This window comes from Zootermopsis nevadensis, unplaced genomic scaffold, assembly GCF_977971745.1.
Source record: "Zootermopsis nevadensis isolate Lab colony 2312 unplaced genomic scaffold, Znev_1.0 Znev_ptg000050l, whole genome shotgun sequence".
Lineage (NCBI taxonomy): Eukaryota > Metazoa > Arthropoda > Insecta > Blattodea > Termopsidae > Zootermopsis > Zootermopsis nevadensis.
In genome coordinates, this window is record NW_028259182.1 from 931,028 (window position 1) to 950,000 (window position 18,973).

Below are 18,973 nucleotides of genomic sequence, written 5' to 3' on the forward strand. Positions count from 1 at the left end.
TAATTAGGTTGAGGCCCAAGCAATATTAGCAGAGTGCTGGAAAGTATGATGTTGCTGAGAAAAATGTTGAAGGTCAGTGAGTTTGTGTTATTTTTTTATTGTAATAAGGTACAGATATAATTCTCTTAATCCATCATCTTCGGTGACTGCTCCTTGTGTTACATTTATTAGCTAGTTTATGAGTAATAATTTTTAACTTCTGTTTTCATAAGCTGATTGTATTGTCATTGTGTCATACATTCAGTCAATTTGTAACCATAAAAGGTGATGTTTCAGTTTCTCTTGTCACAGAATTTTGTTTGAACTAGAGGTGATCTTAAAATACAGTAAATATGAATTATGGATATTGATGCTAAATTATGATCCTATCAGTGGCCAGAATTTGGAAAATGTTAACTGGAATAAGTAGAATTTGCATTGATTGTAAAATCAGTTCATATAAATGTACAGTTTGTGTCAATGTCAGTAGTATCTTTAATTAATATCATTAATTTATATTTATTTCAGATCAATGAAAGAAAATTCTTTATTTCAGAAGCAGAAGCTTCAGTAGTAGGCCTTTTAAATGCCTTCAGTTTTCATTATAACATGATTTCTTCAGTAGCTAAATAATTGCCAGCTACTCAGGAAAGACCCTGTACCATGGACTTTGTACTAGAATAACTATTCATTATGTTAAAACATAGAAGTTTTGCTGCCAAAGAGAATTGTTGTGCAGAATAATTGCTTCTGCTGTAAAATAAATATTGAAATATAAGTAAATGACAGAAGTCTGAAATATTAGATATATTAATTGTAACATAACTAAAACTGGATATATATCTGCTTGACAGTTGTTTGAAATAACTTATGAATGAGTGTGATTATGAAACAGTTTTTCAGGTTGTGGATTGTAAGATTATTATATGATAATATTAAGACACGTATTTGGTTGAGGTACTGATTCTGAAACATTGAATTCAGAGGTGTAACTACAGATTATAAATTTTCACAAATTGACTAATGTGAATGTTGTGAAGTCAGTTGCACTTGGTTATCTGCAGCTGACAGGAAAGCTGTAGTTTGTATTTCAGTTGCCATCAGCAGTGCACATTCACTTTAACCTTTCCTTTGAAGGATCTCCCTGTATATGGGGCACACCTGTCTAATATATAGGATAGAAAACATTCTAATCTGTCCAAGTAATAATGTTACTAAGCTATGAGGGATTAAACATATTAAAAATGCCAAGTTGAGGTAAATGATATTAATGATTGGCATTAAGCATCATTGAATGACACATAAAAGTAATCTAAGAAAGTGAAATAATCGTTTCCTCCGATATGTCTGAAAATTGAGGTTTTCCTTTTATTTACTTCAACCATGTCCTGTTCATGATTTTGAAGCTGAAGCCATGAAGTACACTAATATGTTGAAAAGGTGGAGGATTTAAGATCCAGTTTGAGATGATAATGACTAGCTGACATATTGGTTAATTACAAATGTGGGATTTCATATTAAAATTTAATTTACTTAATATTCATTTCTGTATTAAATGTTTACAGGAGAAAAATAGTTTTTATACCATATTTGTAACTTAACATGAATTTTGGGTGTCACAATTGAAGTTTGAGGAATGAAGTTAATTCTGCAGCCTATTTTGTATGTGTGCATGTGGATGTAATTGAAGTCAGATTCTTCTGATGCCTGAACTATGTAGTTTGGAATAAGTAATGATTTTTGTGGACTGAATTGGTCAAGTGTGTATGGTGCACTTGCTTCTGCTAATTTAGTTCCCCTAATAAATGATACTGGGACAACCCATTCTTCAAGTGCCCGAGCACTGTGGGTCCCAACTATTGTAAGCTTTGATCTATAGACAGTCGGAAGGACTCCTGTACGCAGGACAGCACAACATAGAAAAACGCAGACAAACATCCACGGCTTGAGTGGGATTTGAACTCACGGTCCCAGCAACCAAGCGGCACAAGGCCCACGCCTCAGACCGCGCTGCCATTGTGGAACCCCACCCCCCACCCCCCTAATAAATGATAACCAAATCATCTCTTCATCTGAGATTTGCTCTTTTGCCTACAGCATTAGAAACACAATACTTTCAAATTAAGTTTTTTCCTCAAAACATTTAGAATGGCCAATGAAAACCACTGAACATTTTTAAAGGTCCATGTTTTGTTTGTAAAATTCTTATATTTCTAGTCCCATTTTTTAGAGACACATGAAAACTTATTATTGATATTGTTCTATCACCTATGAATGTTATATTTAACACTTACCTACTAATATAATCTATGTTTTATGTCGAGAAAATCTTATCTGCTGATGTGTGTTGGCCATCACATTGAAACCACAGCCAAATTTCTGCCTGTCCGTGTCAAAACTTCTATAGGAGTCTCTTCAGGAATACTTAATGTGTATGTATGAATATGTGATTTCTATTTCCCATAACACAAGGGCAATATGAAAGAGATAAGAGTCATCAAAGATATGAAAATTACATTAAGTGCTTGACTAAAAGTAGAAACCTGCTGAGATTAAATACAGATATTTCTGGAATTCCACATACTTAATTCAGTTATACTGCAGAATCAGCTACATTTAAATCCTATAAAAGCTGTAGCAATTATAATACAGCAGTATGTTGGTGAGTTTTGCAATGTGTATCATACAAGTAGTGGGACAAGATAATAGATATATTTATCTTGACTATAAGAATTTTAGAAGTTTAAAATGAAGTTAGTGATAATGTAGACATCTATTGTCATTCCCAGATGCAGGCTGTTTGTTACCTGGTCAATTAGTCATGTTATGTAGTTAGTATATTTTAGTCTTCTGGGCTCTTGATGTGGGGCATATGATCTCATAATTTTACTTATCCTTGCTTGCCAGGTGAATTGTTGTGTGGTCAGTTCTCCATCTCTTATTTGTGTCTTAAATAAGTCCTTTCCATTAGGCATACAGAAAAGGTTCAGTAATGAGAACTGTGACCTGTTTTGCACTGAAGAAGTATATAATGTTCCACTAATAGTTTTTACAAATACAGGAAGAAAGTAGTGTTTACTATATGTTGCTTTCCACAAAAGACAAGGAGAAAAGTTTTCATAATTGAAGTCAAGGTGTGTGAACTGTGTGTTGCCCATGGTGTGTATGCAATCCTTGCATCAGATGTGACTGGGCCATGAATTATATGTATCCAATACCATTGAATATCATGGTTAAGTGGTAAACACTTCTGCTTCATATCCATTAGGTCCCTGGTTTAAACCTCAGCCTAGAGACTGGCTATACTTACTGAGGGTTTTCATTTTTCCTCAGTCCCATCAGGAAAATTCAAATTCTTTAGGCCATTTGTTAACTGCTTTAGCACCATCCTCTATTTTTCAATTTACCTTCTGTTCAATTCTTAATCATGGACAAAAACTTGTAAACTTGTAGTGAGTAAGAACTGACCACACCTCCTACAGACCAAGAAGTATAATCATCATTTCTTCTGTATGTGGTGATCTGCTATCCAGTTCTTTAAGCCATTCTCTGATTCTTTACATCACAGTAAATGGTGTCAAAATTATATATATATTATTTGTTGTGTATTTATTAATAATAATAATATGGTACAACATTATTAAAAGTGGTATAATTTGTCTTCTTCATATCATCTCATTTAATAAAATATGTAACATGAACACAAAATATTACATTACAACATCATAACTGCCCTTTTAGCCACCTGATCTTTTTTCCTCTTCTGTCGATCCTTTTTCCTCTTTTCCAGCGTTGCATCTGTGAATAGTTGTACTCCTTCCCTAGCCTCTAACTCCCTCTGGAGGAACTGGAGTCCATGCAGGTTGCAGCCAATCATATCCTAGAGCAAGTAATGGGTACTATACAGATGGCTCAGCATAAGAGTGGTGAGACATTTTAAGATTGTTTCTATAAAAATAAGAAATACACTTTGTATGGGGTGAGTTATGATGATGTGAACCATACTCAACTGGCACAAGATCATGGCCTATGGTAGGGTGTGGTCTTCATAATGCTGAATATATGTAGTAGACCTGATAGTTGCCAGGTGTGATTGGCTAATCCAGTAACATTTTAAACTTAGATCTATCATTATACATACTATGCCATTTCTTAATCATAACATAGGTATGTCATAAATATCCAAATCACCTGATATGTAAAAATGTGTCCAAAGTTAGCTACCATGCCTAGCTAGACATGTAATTTTGTATCAAGATAGGCTACAAACATGGCAACATCTCACAAGTTTGTGGCATGCATTGGCAACAATTTTGCATGTTATACAATTATTAAAGTAGTTTTGCTTATCTTTCTGTTCAGATGGAATCATCTGAAGGAATGTACACATGTCTGTTGTTACCATAACTTAAAACAAGAAATGTAATGAAAGGTACAGCACTAACCCTGAGATGGTTGACCTTAGAAAATGCCAACTTCTGAAGCTGCCCAACTATGGGCAGCAATGCCTGGTTGTTCACAATAGGTTTATGGTGCATCTTGAACAAGAAAATCATGGTACGACACACTAGTTCTATTTCAAAACCCCTTTCAATCAGTGAAGGCAACTGACTCAGAAGTTCACACACTGATGTAAATGGCAGCAACAGAAGTGCTTCCTCAAGGTCACTGAAACAAATTTTTTTCAATGTTACACTCTCCTCCTGCCTCCATGTTAGTCTACTTTCACACCTGATACAAAAAGAAAAGTGATGGTCACTTTAAAGGTTGTGCTGTTACAGCTCTGCCAACATAAATATACTGAGTAGGATTTGGGGTTCTTACAGTGGCAGGTATGAAGATGACTGTTTTCTGGATTGTAGCACTGCGTAGTCTGGTAGAAGTTTACTGATGTTTGAGAGGTACTTGCTGTCTCCATCATCAAGGCAATGCGTCACTCATTGCACTGATGGAGGTAGCAAGTGTATCAGAAATGTCAGTAAACTTCTACTAGACTACAGAACACTACAACCAAGAAGATAGCTATCATCTATGATGTACCTAAGTGGATCCCAGGATTTTCAGCAATATGAAGATCTTTGTTATAGATAGGCTTCTGGTATAGAAGCTTTAAATAGATTTTTCTACCTTGACCGAATTCTTCGTAGTATCTCAGTCAGGAAGTCATCTGGCGTAGATGCTTTATATGCGGCCATGAGAGCAGGCGGCTGAGGTGGAGGTGGCAAATTTTCTTTCTTGGATATCGCCTTTATCAGTGCACTGTGTTCCTCCATCTTTGTTCGAAATTCTTGGCAAATCTCAAGACACTCTAATAACTGTTCTGCCTGAAATCAGTTACATGAAGGAAAAACATGGAAAGGCATGTCTGTATAGTGTAATAATCATTTATTATATATTAAAGACAGTCAAACTAATATATTAAAGAAACAATTGTATTACTGAGAAATTTGGATTAATTAAGAAAGATTATAAAACGGTAACAAAAATACACAATGAGATACTCCACTGTTGGTACTTTTTACCTAATATCCTAGGAAGACGATGAAAGCTCACACATGTATTACACAAGAAGAACAATATACTGGTTGCTAGAACTTAATATAAAGATAGAGTAAATGGGAGGATAATGTTAAAATAAATTTTACAGGCATGGTTTTGAGAGTGAGAATTGAACTGAAGTTGCTTAAGATATGGCCCCATGGTGAGTTTTTGTGTTGATAATGATGAACCCTCGGGTTCTTTAAGAGAATGTTCCTTGAACACCTGATTACATATGAACTGTTCAAAGAAGATAATTTTTTGTAAGAATGTGCACACTTCTTATTCTTCTTAAAAACCTTCAAAGAATCACCATATGCAAAGATATATTCACAACTGCCCCCTATCATATGTAGACATACAGCTGCTTAAACTTACAGCTTTCTCGCTACCAATGGTTTTCTTGGATGGCAAATTCAGTCCAGTCTGGCCAGGGACAGTAGTTTCTTCTCCTGTCACCAAAGCCTGATTGTCCATATCCTCTCGTTCCTCTTCTGCCTCATCCTCCAGAACCAGTGGCTCTGCTGACCGTTCAAATAGCCTCAATACCCTGTCTGAGCCACAGCTCACCACATACTGGCCACTGGCACTTACTGCCAAGGAACGAGCTTCTCCAAGATGAGCCTGTAATTGACCACCATTATAAGACATGACACTGACCACACGCCCACCCCATCTAGTGCCTAGGTCAAGAACGAACAGAGCAATACCTCATCTCCCCTCAAGCACCGCCATGGCATGTACCAAGACAGCTTTACTTTACTGAGTAGAACTATAAAAATCAAGAAGGAATTTGAATAAAATATTGTATGAATGCAAGTCAACTACATTAGCTTGATACTAAACCAGTTGTTAGTTCCAGCTGCATGGATTCATGCATAAGTAATATCACCTGCAGTGTGATGATCTTGTCAAATGAGTCAGCATCCCACTGTTTGACTCTACCATCTTTGCCACAAGTGAAGAATTGGTGTGTGTGGGGTACAAACTGAAGGCCAGTCACTGAATCATCATGAGCAAACAGACTGCGATGACAGTCACCAAAATCTAGACCCCAGATCTTGACGTTTCGATCAGCAGAACCCGTAGCAATGAGGGTGGAGTCAGAGCTGATGTCCATACAAAGTACAGGTAGCTTGTGGCCATAAAGTGAGATGAAAAACTGTGTAAAAGAGGACACTGTTCAGAAACGTCATAATACTAAGAGCATAATGTACTCCATGTCTCTTGCAGACTTGTTTTTATGATAGTGATGAAATACAGAATCTGCAACTTAAATTCTTATCCTATTGATCAATGTTGTTACACAAGTATAAAAACCTTTGCTGAAAGTATTATCATGAAAATAAGTTAGTCTTTTGAAAATGATACAGGTTTGATTTTAAATATTTTCTGTTATGTGCTTTAATGTGATTTTATCATGTAGTACAGACTTCCACGTTGACTGGAAGTGCTGTTGTATGTATCTTTGTTACTGCCAAATAAGAAAAATGTTGCCCCCCCCCCCCCCTCCATAAATCTTCCTGTATTTCATTCTATTCTTAGAGATGAATGATTCTGTTTGTCAGGATATTTTGTGCAAGGGCTGCAGTCCATGTAGTCAGCATCCAAGGGACACAACACATGCTGTGATAATAGATGTTATGGTGATGATGGCAACCACTGACAGAGGAGGCCCTACAGCCTAATGTGAACTCTGTATATTATGGTAAGGTCCTGGTATTTTTTTTTTATTATTATTAGTTATATTCAAAATGTTTTGACTTCACAGGGACAAACAGTAGTTCAGTTTTACCTGATTCAAACTTAGTCCGCTTACTCGCTATCTTAACAGGTGTCCACTGTTTTCCCCCATTCTCTTTAAGTGAATGCACTTTTAAGATCCTAATCTGATGATCTTTCCGACTCATTCAAAAATGTATAATATATGCAATAGAAAAACAACTATTAAATAAGGTAAACCCGAATTATTACGTGTTATTATAAAAACATAAATCATACTCCCTTATGATTCTTGACTTCACCTTGAGTGTATCCACAAAAAATATTTGTACAGTTGAGTCCAGGAGTGCAACAGCGACAAAACGGTTGTTGGCTGACACCCGGACGCAAAGAACATTCTCTTCCAGTTTGAGAGTCCTTGTGTGGAGAACAGACAAAATCTTGGCCTTGCTCTCTTTGTTACTGGGGTCCGTGATCAACTCAAACTGCCAAAACTTCACAGTAGCATCACATCCACCTGACACACAGCCACGCTGAAATTATATTGAACATTTTGTGTCCAATAAAGAGCTCAGCAGAAATGAAACAGAAAAGAATAAACAGAAGAAACCATTCTGCAAAGGATATACAATAAAGTGATTGTGAGGTATGGGCATATGGAAATAATAAAACATTATATCTGAAACCTTTGGCACTAAATGGTGGTATAGGGAGATCAAAAAATGGTGCAAAGTTGACTGACAACCATCTGGGATGTTGCAACATATAGTATGGAGGCAGTAAGCTACCTTTGAAACATATCAGTTTCTACTAGACTACATGGCATGACATCCTTGAAGGCATCTTCATACCGACTGTCATGAGAACCTGAGATCTTGGCAAAAAATAATTACAGGGAATTAACATGTTGATGGAAGAAAGAATTTGAAGGAAAAGAATTGGATTGATAATTACGGAGTACATGGATTAGTAATCTACAAGGAATGGAAACATCCCAGTTTTCAATGCAGCCAGAATCCAGCATTTTTTATAGTCCATCTCAGAGTAAAATGGATCTCAAAAGATGAAATATACAAGTGCATATAATCAGCCACTACTTTCTAAACACACTTCAGAGGAGTTCAACACCTGCTGTTATGAAACTACAAATAATACCTGATCTGGCAAGAGACAGATGGACCATAGCTCCTTGTCATGAGCTGGAACATCCTCTAGCACATCTCCAGATGCAATATCCACAATAAGCATGTGGCCATTCTTCAAGCCAACCATAACATGGCGGTCGCCCGGAACAAAACATACACTGAGAACATAGCCTGTTTTAACTGTTCGCAGACAAGCCATTGATGGTCTGGAAAGCAAATTTATTTTGTGCTTAATAATCTTATTGATCTCATTTAAAAATAGCAGTATCTTGAAAACGGACTATGGCAAGTATCTCCACAGTCCTGTCCAATTTACAGTTCACATATGAACATGTATCATTCTTTTAATAAGTGTTATATGTGAGATATGAACATAAAGATTTTTTAAACACTGTTATAGTAGATAGAAATTAATGCCAATAATACAAAAATTAAACTTTTGTAATAACCAATTCACCTGTTCCACATTTTGATAGACTCAGCACTGGCTGAAACAACAGCCAGATTGTCAGAACTGAAGGTAACAGCTCTCACTTCTGATTGGTGACCCTGAGAACTGATCTTGCGCAGGCAGCGGCTCTCAGCATCCTTTACGGCTACATGCAATGAGTAGAGTTCCACACTGTTGTTGTTCAGTACCACTGCTACCTGTTAAGAGAATTGTGATTCAGATATGTTGTATCTCCAGTCAGGTGAGATATTTTTCATTCTTCAGTATTAGGCAATAAAATATCACCTTACATAAGAATATATTCCACCAAGTTAAATATTTTTTAAATCGCCAATGGTACATCATAATGTTTCTGTTTGAAGTAATGCATAAGCAACAGCTGTTTAATTAACTGTAAAAATATAGAATTGAATCAAAATATAAATAATTCTTTCACTTCAGTGAATATATACCACATCAAAAAATGTTTCAAATAAATGTACAGGACTCATACTTTATATAATATGCTATTTTCTTCAATTTGAGTTCTTTTAGAGAAATACAGAGAAGTTCCATTTCAGGTTCACAAAAAGTAGGGGACACACTGGGCCAATAGAGATAAAAACTAAATTCACCCAACACCATACAGTGTAGAACACTAAACCAAATTTTACTGAAACCAATGTAATAGGGTTTAAGATGAAACATGCAAGCAGATAGATGGATATAGAGACATAATCTCCTTATTATGCATTCCTTTCATATATTTTACTTAACCCATGTCTGCAGTGCCAAATGCAAAGATATTTGATTTTAGTATATTCCATTTTATTCTTCACACATTGTCATAATAAACTTGTATAATATGAAGATTTGAATCACAGTAATTCTAAATTTGAATGAAACTAGATTTTTTCATTCTGATAATCTTTATGAAGGCAATACTATAAAAACTGATACTGACATCTCAGAAATGAAAAATCTGAGAGGATTTATTAGTTAACATAGTTTGTGGTAATAGTATTTTTCTAAAAATAATATATACCCTGAGTTCACCTCCTCTTCCCATCACAAGGTCAACAGACTTCACTTTGCAATCCGTCACCTTGATAGCAGTCAGCCTCCGCACCTCATCCTTCAATCCTGGCTGTTGTCCCTGATCAGGAACTGTTTCATTGGCGCTAGATCAGACACAATATGCATGCTATTTAGACACTTCACTCTGTTGGTGGCATTTAAGATAAAAGAATGGCCAGTGGGTCTATAATTACCTTTGCTGCATTGGGTATGTGGCTATATTAGCACACCAAACAATAGTCAAAACCAATACTTAATAACTGCATTTAAAAGTAATTGAAAGACAAATTAACCCCTGCAACAAATATTACTTTCTCCAAAATGTAATAATAATAATGTGTCTCCTTAATCCTTTGCCATACACATGCCCTAACTGGGTAAGCATGTAGCTTCTAAATTATCTGAAGTCCATATTTTACCACTCGGTGCCCAAAATCTAACTTCTATTGTCCATGAATCACTGCCTTTTTCTGAATTGCACAGACTGCATATTTCTGTTAGTTGTTGCTCTGACAGCTGATACCTTCGTACTAGTGTACACCATTGTGTCAACTTCGGAACTGTATATTCCATCAATGTAATCTAAAGGCAGTTGCATTCAGCTTATGAAAGAAAGCATTTGTAATGGCAGGTTATTCTTTCCTAAAATGATTAAACAATAATTAAGCACACTTTTGGCAATGTAAAATGATTGTTGAGCAGTTAAAAAACATTACAGCAGCAAAACAGAATATTTTTATATATATAAGAGTGACAGAAGCTCCCCTGCCCCCTTCCTGATGGTATATAAACTTTTTTTGTGTGTCCCTGATAGCTGCTTCCTGTTCTCAGGAATTTAAGAAGAGGTTATAATAAGTTACTCTGCAGCTTTCTTCCTCTGCTTGCGTTGCCTCTTCTTCAAGCGAGCAGTGGCATCCTGGTCAGAACAGAAATGGAACAATTCAACTATTCCATCGGTACCATGACAACCAATAACATGACCCGTTGTGTCAGCTGTTAGTGATGTCACTCGACCACGAGCAGAACGGAGAACTGAACCAGCCTTCCTGCATTGGAGTGGACTCTGGAAACACAACACTTAATTCAGTTAAGTAGATGGTTAGAAAATTTAAGGTACATTAATCGGCATAGTAAGCCTTCTGAATGTATTACCTGCCAAATATCCATATTTGCCATGGTTTCTAGATATATATACACACACACAAACCTTTAATTACATTTAATAAAAAATTTATGTCAGGTTAGAATAAAGGTGATACTCAAGTTTCTTAGAGGGCAGGATATTTAAAACAGAAAGCAATGCAAATTCCACACAAAGAAATATATTCAGTTCAGATCATGTTAAAGACATTAAGAATGTTGAATTATTAGTTATTTTCATATCTCTAAAATAATGACATTGAGAAAATAAATAAATATTTCCCTACCCACAATGTCCTTAACTTTGTACCATATTGTGATATGCACAATTAGAAGTTAGATGGACATGAAAATTAGGTATTTTAACCACTTTCATTTAGAAATTCTGTATCTAGTCAGGACATGGCAGACTTATCATACAGAAGTTTGTAAGATATTGGTTTTGTTTGAATTTTTTCATATGTACTATCATTTCCAAGAAAATACCACTTCAGCTACTCACTATTCCCTCCACATCACCACTATCTTCTCCAGTCAAAAAGACCTCTGTATCAGGCACCGTCTTCTCTACATTCTCAGAGTTCTCAATAGATGAATCTTTAGGCAGGATGCTCCATACTCGCAACTCGCTGTCTCCACAGCCTGTTATTAGATATTTGTCCTCTTTCACAAAAGTCAGTCCCCAGACCTGGAACACAGTTCATGCTCACCTGAACAGCTGTATTCTAATTAATTCTAGAATAGGTACTTGAATAAATCCCACCATTCTTTAAAAATATTAACGCAATTTTGCATTCTCAAAAACACTTACAGCAAGATAAAAACAAATGAGTATTGAACAGAGATCACACATACAAGAAGAATTACAAATGGTTTCATTCATTCTGTAAGATTCCAACAAAGTTAAAAATACTGAATATGTTAAATTATTTTGTATTCATCTTTCATCTGTATAAATCTGTTTCAAGTAATTTATTTTAATGCTGACTGTAGTGAGCATGTTTATATTGATGCTGATAAAAAGTACATGAGTTTAAACCACAAATTATACTGGCCCTCTCAATCTGGTGTGCCTGACATTTTGGATCACTACATGCAACTTCTCCCCAGTGGAGGATAAGAATTATCCCAGCAGTATGGTAATATAAATATTCCATAGACATTAAATTACAAATACAATGTTACCTCTGTTCTGTGTCCCACAAGAGTCTTGAAACAGTGGCTAGTGTCGAGGTCCCAGAACTTGACAAACGTATCCTTTGACCCTGACACCAGAACATTGTACTCCTTAAGGAAGCTTATTTGGGTCACTGTTCCCTTGTGGCCTGTTAGTCTGTGTAGTCCAGCTTCTGCCACAACATCCCACACTATTATATCTGTGTCCTAAAAATAACATATTATACTTTTGAATATGATAATGTACTAAGTTAATGCTTTAAAGTCTATACACTGAAATCTTCAGAGTACCCAAATTTCAGGAGTCTGTAATATGAAAACTTTATACAGACAGATTATAGATCACTGGTTTTGAAGTGAATCTTCACACAGACAAATTCATTATCAAAACAATTCCCAAGACACTATTCAAGAACAAAATAAAGCAGGAAATGAGCATGTGATGTGTAACATTTTCATGTGGATGTTCCAAAACTAAAAGCACTTTCAATAATTGTATGTGTAAAAATAACTTAGAAAAGGAAGAAACGCTACATAGAAGGATATTGGGCTATACTGACTCAGTAGGGCCCAATAGCAGAGATGTGTGGTGACAATGTAAAGCCTTCATAATAACATCTGAATAATAAGGAAGAACTTATTGTCAGAGAGTTAGAAACAATTACAGTTTTATATTCTCCAAGATTAATGTTTAAATCCACACATGCCTGGGCTCCTGAAGCAAGCCGATGCCCCTCTGCATCATAAGACAGACATGTAATAGCTCCTCGATGACCTGAAAAACTTGTTACATTCTCTCCAGATGTCAAGTCAAAAACTTTGACGGTTCCATCAGAATAACCTGCTGCCAAATATTTCTTATTTGGACTTGAAGCCAGGTATGTTACTCCATATTTATCTCCTGGTAGAACCAAGGCCTGAAAAACATGAAAGAATATATTCAGTAGATATATGAAAAATTAAAATAGACATTTCTGCTTTCTTCAGTCCCATCACACATGAAACTGTGGAAAACTGACTACAACTGTGACATTACTGGATCAGGAGTGGTGACAGATCTTCATGGAGCATTGGTGGAATAACTGACAGTGGAGAATTGAAGTATTCAGAGAAACCTGTTCCCAGTGCCACTTCACTGAACACAGATCCTACTCAGAATACCCTGGAATTACACCAATAACATCTAACCACCAGAGAACTATGGTATGGCAACATAAAGAGCTAGTCATATATGTTTCATGTGTGCTGATATGTTGTTCTTAACCATCATCTCACCTTTATATGAGAATAATAGAATAACTGCATGTGATGTGGGGAAGTCCATAACTTAACAACTTTACCCATGAAGAACCTTCATATTATGTTGGAACTACTTTCCAGGATTCCATTACCATATCATTAAGAATGATGCCAGTGTGGAGGAACATGATAAAACAAAGCTTTCTAAATTACCAAAGAGTTTAAAACTATAACTAATCCTTTGAATTTATAAAATAAATTAGAACATAATACAATTCTTAATGTGTTGCCATAAAAAAAGCTGTCCCACCATATGCCATGTTGACATTTGGGGAGGGGGAGCTGGTATAGCTCCTACTCATTCTTAACCTCAGCACCAAGTGGGGGTGAGTGTTTAGCATCAAGCCCCAGCCATGCTTTACCCCTGGGAAAGGACCACTGTACCCACTGGATGGTAGGCTGCGTGGGCCCCAGACCCGGTCTGGACGCAGAGGATAGAGGAGAAAATCCTCTACCCCTGTCGGGGATCGAGCCCTGGTCGTCCATTCCGTAGCCAGTCATTATTCTAACTGATCTTATGTGTTGCCATAACATGATGACAATTGATCTGATATGTTCAAAATGCAAAAAAATGTCAGACATGTAAATGATGACAGAATATTATCAGCAATATAGTCTATAACCTTTTCGCCAAGACGCATGTCCCAAATAATTATATCTTCACAAGCAGCCACTCCAACAAATCTGCCTTCTTGTCCCTCCAGAGTGATGAATACAGCATTGCAACCTGCACTTGCAATAATATTGAAGTTTCCTGCCGCAACATATCTCAGATACTGTTTTGTCAGGCCCATATTTTTTGTTGATAAAATCTGGAACAATATCAGAATGCATTCTACGTTTGAACGTGGTTGGCCTAAGCTGTGTACCTAACCTAAAAATAAAACCACTCTTTCATATATCAGACAGACCACGATGCACTTCATTACTAAACCCGTACATATAACAGACCTACCTGTTATATTACACATTAAACTAAAAATTAAAGTGTATTGCCTTGCTTTACAGAGTTGTTAAATTTTCACTTGTCCACGACGTGAACACATTGTATGCACGCAAAATGGTTGGCAACGTTATAATTTACGTTGGCTGCAGTGATGGGCACTATCGAATGATTAGTTTGTCGCACTTTCGAACAAACAATCGAACAATAATAATTTACGTGTATCTAACAACATTATTATAATGAATAATAAGAAACAGTTAGATGTTATCTTTGCGAAACTTGTAGTGATGGGGTATATTGATGCCATTTTTTGTGATGTCGTGGGCCAGAAAATGTTTAGGTGTTCTTCACGCTTCAGACCGTCCATGTCTGTCTGTTGCATCTTTCAGTCTAATAGTGGCCTTGCGAATTAAAGTTTCAGTCAAATAATAATTTGTAATAGATCAGCGGATTTTATTAAATTTGATAGATTGGAGTGTAGTCCACAGTACTTTAAATTTCCCGCAGTCAGTAGTGCCAATGTGAAGGACGCTCAAAGTCGAGAAGTGGGACGACAAAAAAGTCTGCGCGTCCTGCGTAAGACACTTTGTTGATGTCATCGTTAGTGCTGACATACATCACCCGCCATGCCTGTCTATACGTTTTTAATAATTATAGTACGGGTGGACAGATTGTCATGAAATGTGGTCTTAATGGACCTAAGACACGACTCCAAACTCATATTCTGAAGATTGCAGTCTTCTGGATTGTTGCGCCATGTAGTCTGGCGGAAATCTACCAGACTACACGGCGCAACAATCCAGAAGACAACATTATTCAGACACGCTGCTGTGAAAACCTCAAATCCTACAAACTCATATTCCTTTATTTTCAGCAGTCGGAAATCCTGATGAGACTAATGCCCAAATTCATGAGGCGATACGATGATCCTTTGTGCATACGTATCACGCCCCTGATTCCGTCATGATCCGTGATATCTGTCTGTACGGTGGACAGTTTTTCATGAAATTTAGTGTGGACGTTATGCCATTGAAGACAACTTCAGGTTAGCGCTGTTTATTTCACACATTTGGTGATATTAAGATGATAAGATAAGTGGAAACGATGACGAATAACGTTTTGACATCCAAAGATAGCTATTGACAATCTTGATTTAGATTTCTTTCTACCAGAAACGTCAATTGATAGTCGGTTCATGATCAGGGTTTTATGTCTAACGACCGATTAGAGAGTCATCTTTCGACCATAAATAATTTCGGGATATCAATGTAGAATTCTTGAGGAAGCATCTTCTCTTGTGCGAGCCACTGTTATCAGCAGTGTTGATAAATTCTTTCTTGTTATTTAAATAAGAAAATAGCCTAATCTAGACAACTCATCTTGATAACTAAATCCCCCTCGATGCAAGGAATTTCCTGAAACCGTTTTAATCACTCGTCTTGTACAGGAACTCTAAATATAGAATTCAAAGTTTAATCGCGGTGATTATAAGAGCTTTCCGCTGTATTCCTAGGGGTTTATTAAGAAGTTTATAGTTATTCAGGTGGTCATAATTTTCCTTCCTTGGGAGACCCCAAGTCATGTGAAGGATGAGGCCCCTTTAAAAGTTATAAAAAATGGATAAAGGATTGTTAATAAACTTTAAATAATTTTATTTGGTTAATTACATGGACAGAACCGCCACAGTGGTCTAGCGGTTAGAACGCTGGCCTTGTAATCCTGGGGTCTCGGGTTCGATTCCCGGCGGTGCCCGAATTTATAACTTGTGTTGGGCAAGGCCGTGGTCTAGGCAACACGGAGTTTTCCTCCGTGGCATCCCAACAATTACTCCATTCACACACAGAAGAAGGCAATGGCAAACCACTTCTGGATCATCTGCCAAGAACGTATATGAACAGGTCCCAGTCCGAGAAAAGGATGCAAGGATCTTGTTCATATGGACCTGTCGTCAGACAGAACACTAAATAATAATAAACATGGACAGACTTTTTCATTACATGTAGTAATTTACGAACTATATAATGTTGCTTCCAACATGTATTAACATTTGGGACACTCTTGATTTTACCTTAGTTTTTAGAATGAATGGAATTTTTTGCGTAAAAGTGACCAATGTGTTAAAAATACTTAGTATGTGGAGGCCTCTTAAGATTATGTGCCCTAAGCTATAGCCTATTTAGCTTATACTTAATTCGGGGATAAAAACGAAAGCATTTGGAAAGTTTACGTAAGTCGGGGAAGTAAAACTTTCTGTCTTGTTGACATATATATTTCTTCTTGTGCAATTCAGTACGCAAGCGCAGACGACGATAATCCCCTGTAATACTGTAAGTAACTTAGCTTTTAATTGCTCGTTTATTTACACAGGACTGTGTCTGATGAAGCACATATTTTGTTCGTCCTAAGTGAGTGCCAATCTTATCAGCTCTCAGCAGGTAAGAGCTCGAACTTGGCAGTAAATTTTTCATCAGTAAACTTGTTTAGTCTACCGTGTACCATCATCATCCACCTCTCGAGACCTTTCTTGTCTCAAAGTTTGCGAGATCTGAAGTATAAAATTAATTTGTAACAGATTATATTTAGGTAATAATTAACTAATAAACATTTTACTCTTTATGTTAATTGTCAACCATCTAATAGTGGCTTTTGGAACTGAAGTATTTCGCCTGTTTAGGGGTTAAGGTATGTAAGCTCTTATCGTTACTTTTAGCTTGATACAGACATTATTATACGATTTAGACATAAATTTAAGTATATCAAATCTATCAAATTTAAGTGCTAAGTTTTGCTAATATGAACTATAACGCAGCGGTCGTATTTCGGTTGTAATTTTTCGACTTTCAAACTACTTCTTATCCTGACACAGATAAATTATGGTTTCTGATATTTAATAAAGTGAGACAAACATCTCGAACGTAAGTAAATATTGATTAGTGTTATTTGTTTCGTAGTTAATTAAAAATTCTTTTGTATCTGTACCAGTTAAAAAGTTTAATGATCATTTAACGACACCCAATAACTCAGACTATTCACTTCATAGCGTCAAATGATATGATGATCAATGAATAGGAAAGGATATTGAAGGAAGTGATCGTGGCCTAATTTAAAATATTTTCCTGGCATTTTCGTGCCGGAACTGAGGAGAATATTTGGATCTGATGAGATGGAGTTACAGTAGACTGGGGACAACTGCATAATGAGAAGGTCCATAGTTTGTATTCTTCACCAAATGTAATTAGGATAATCAAATCAAGGGTGTGAGGTGGGCGGGACATGTAGTGCGCATAAGACATTAGAAATGCGTGTAACATTTTGGTTGTAAAGTCTGAGAGGAACGTTGTTGTTATTAATTCAGACACGATGTCACGTGCCGTGACTTTTGTTCTCAAGAAGGTCAAATGAACACAGGAAATAAGTGTAGTGAGAAGTTCAGAACTCGTATATCTATCAAAACCTCAAAATATTGCTTATTGCCATTACAGCGTTGTAAGAACGTAAAACATTTATAGAAATCTGTGTTGTTAATATCTTAGCTTAGTTGGTTGCGGGACTGAACATTTCCCAAGCTGCAGAGATTTCAGGTTTCCATGGCGTTGGCAATATCGATGCTAGTCGTCTGGGTTGTGACGCTGTGTGGACTTGTAGGTAGATATCAATGTTTCAGAAGCCCCGAAGATAAAGGCAGTATGTTTCTCGTAAACATTAGTTCTACATATAAGTACACACGACGTTACAACCCAGAAGAACGTCAACAATCCTGTTGTTTTCCAGGTCAAATGGTTACCACTTTTGCGTCGTTTTAGGAAGTCCTGGGTTCAAATCTCGGCCCTGAGACCGGCTCCACTTATGTTTTCTTCAGTCTAATGGACTTAAGTCATGCTTGCGATACGTCTTTCCATAGTCTTTCCAATTCATTATACCTACTCTTATCGTCCTGTTCTCTCGAAGTTATATAATCTGAGCTATTGACGAGGTTACATAAATTAAAAATAGAACAAAAGGTTTATAAGACACCTGTAACTTACTTGTAAATGAACATGTTTGTCGTATTAAACCTCCAGATAAGTTATCTCCATTTGTCTTATTTTTGTTAAATTACGATTAGTCAAAGTTCTCGGTGTATTTGATAGATTAGCTTTCGATAACACTTTTTGTGTATTCCAGGCTACTTTTTTATATAGAAAATGTGATAGGCTAAATTTATGGTCACGCTTTATATTGTGTTTATTTATTTATTTTTAATTTCGATGGCATGTGTTGTATCATCAAATGAGCTCCAAGTTATGCATTGAGACTGTGCAAAGGGAGTTTTTGGTTTCGTGCCATAATAAATCATATGCATTGATTTCTGCGTAATTTGAAACAGTTGACATGTGTTAATGTTGACATGCGGGTCGTAATGCAACCAGCATATCACATAAACCTCAATTACACTATCTCCGAACTTGATAAAGTTTGATTCCGATATTTCATTTTGTTGCGTGTATTTCTCATAAAAATGGGGTACCGTAAACACAATAA

At 36.4% G+C, this 18,973-nt stretch overlaps 2 protein-coding genes across 5 annotated transcripts in view; one reads left to right on the plus strand and one right to left on the minus strand.

Annotated features, from left to right (window-relative positions):
- Nucleotides 1–3,573: 3,573 nt before the first annotated feature.
- Nucleotides 3,574–14,597, minus strand: LOC110830380 (WD repeat-containing protein 3). Its single transcript, XM_022065252.2, has 15 exons — nt 14,462–14,597; nt 14,130–14,318; nt 12,915–13,124; nt 12,217–12,414; nt 11,534–11,719; nt 10,752–10,954; nt 9,860–9,995; nt 8,842–9,032; nt 8,395–8,590; nt 7,542–7,772; nt 6,410–6,679; nt 5,896–6,141; nt 5,107–5,303; nt 4,425–4,647; nt 3,574–3,859 (listed from the first exon to the last, which is right to left on the minus strand). The coding sequence occupies exons 2-15, from the start codon at nt 14,298–14,300 to the stop codon at nt 3,695–3,697; spliced, it is 2,823 nt and encodes a 940-aa protein (XP_021920944.2). The 5' UTR covers nt 14,301–14,318; nt 14,462–14,597; the 3' UTR covers nt 3,574–3,694.
- LOC110830378 (multidrug resistance protein homolog 49-like) overlaps nt 13,172–18,973 on the plus strand; it is a 25,993-nt gene continuing 20,191 nt past the window's right edge. The window contains exons 1-2 of one of the 4 annotated variants that reach the window (XM_087360998.1): nt 13,172–13,410; nt 15,327–15,497. The gene's annotated coding sequence lies outside the window, so the exon portion shown is untranslated. Of the gene's footprint in view, nt 13,411–15,326; nt 15,498–16,818; nt 16,888–16,939; nt 17,135–18,973 lie in introns of those variants that run through there. The other 3 variants (XM_022065250.2, XM_022065249.2, XM_087360999.1) reach the window with 3 other exon arrangements.

Bases quoted from the DNA above. Each gene is read 5' to 3' on its own strand.
- LOC110830380 (XM_022065252.2), bottom strand. From the start codon at position 14,300: ATGGGCCTGACAAAACAGTATCTGAGATATGTTGCGGCAGGAAACTTC. The intron at 12,415-12,914 runs GCATGTGTGGAT...TGTTATTTTTAG, and splicing joins GGCTTGCTTCAGGAGCCCAG to GACACAGATATAATAGTGTG. The intron at 11,720-12,216 runs GTAACATTGTAT...ACTGTGTTCCAG, and splicing joins TTGTGGGACACAGAACAGAG to GTCTGGGGACTGACTTTTGT.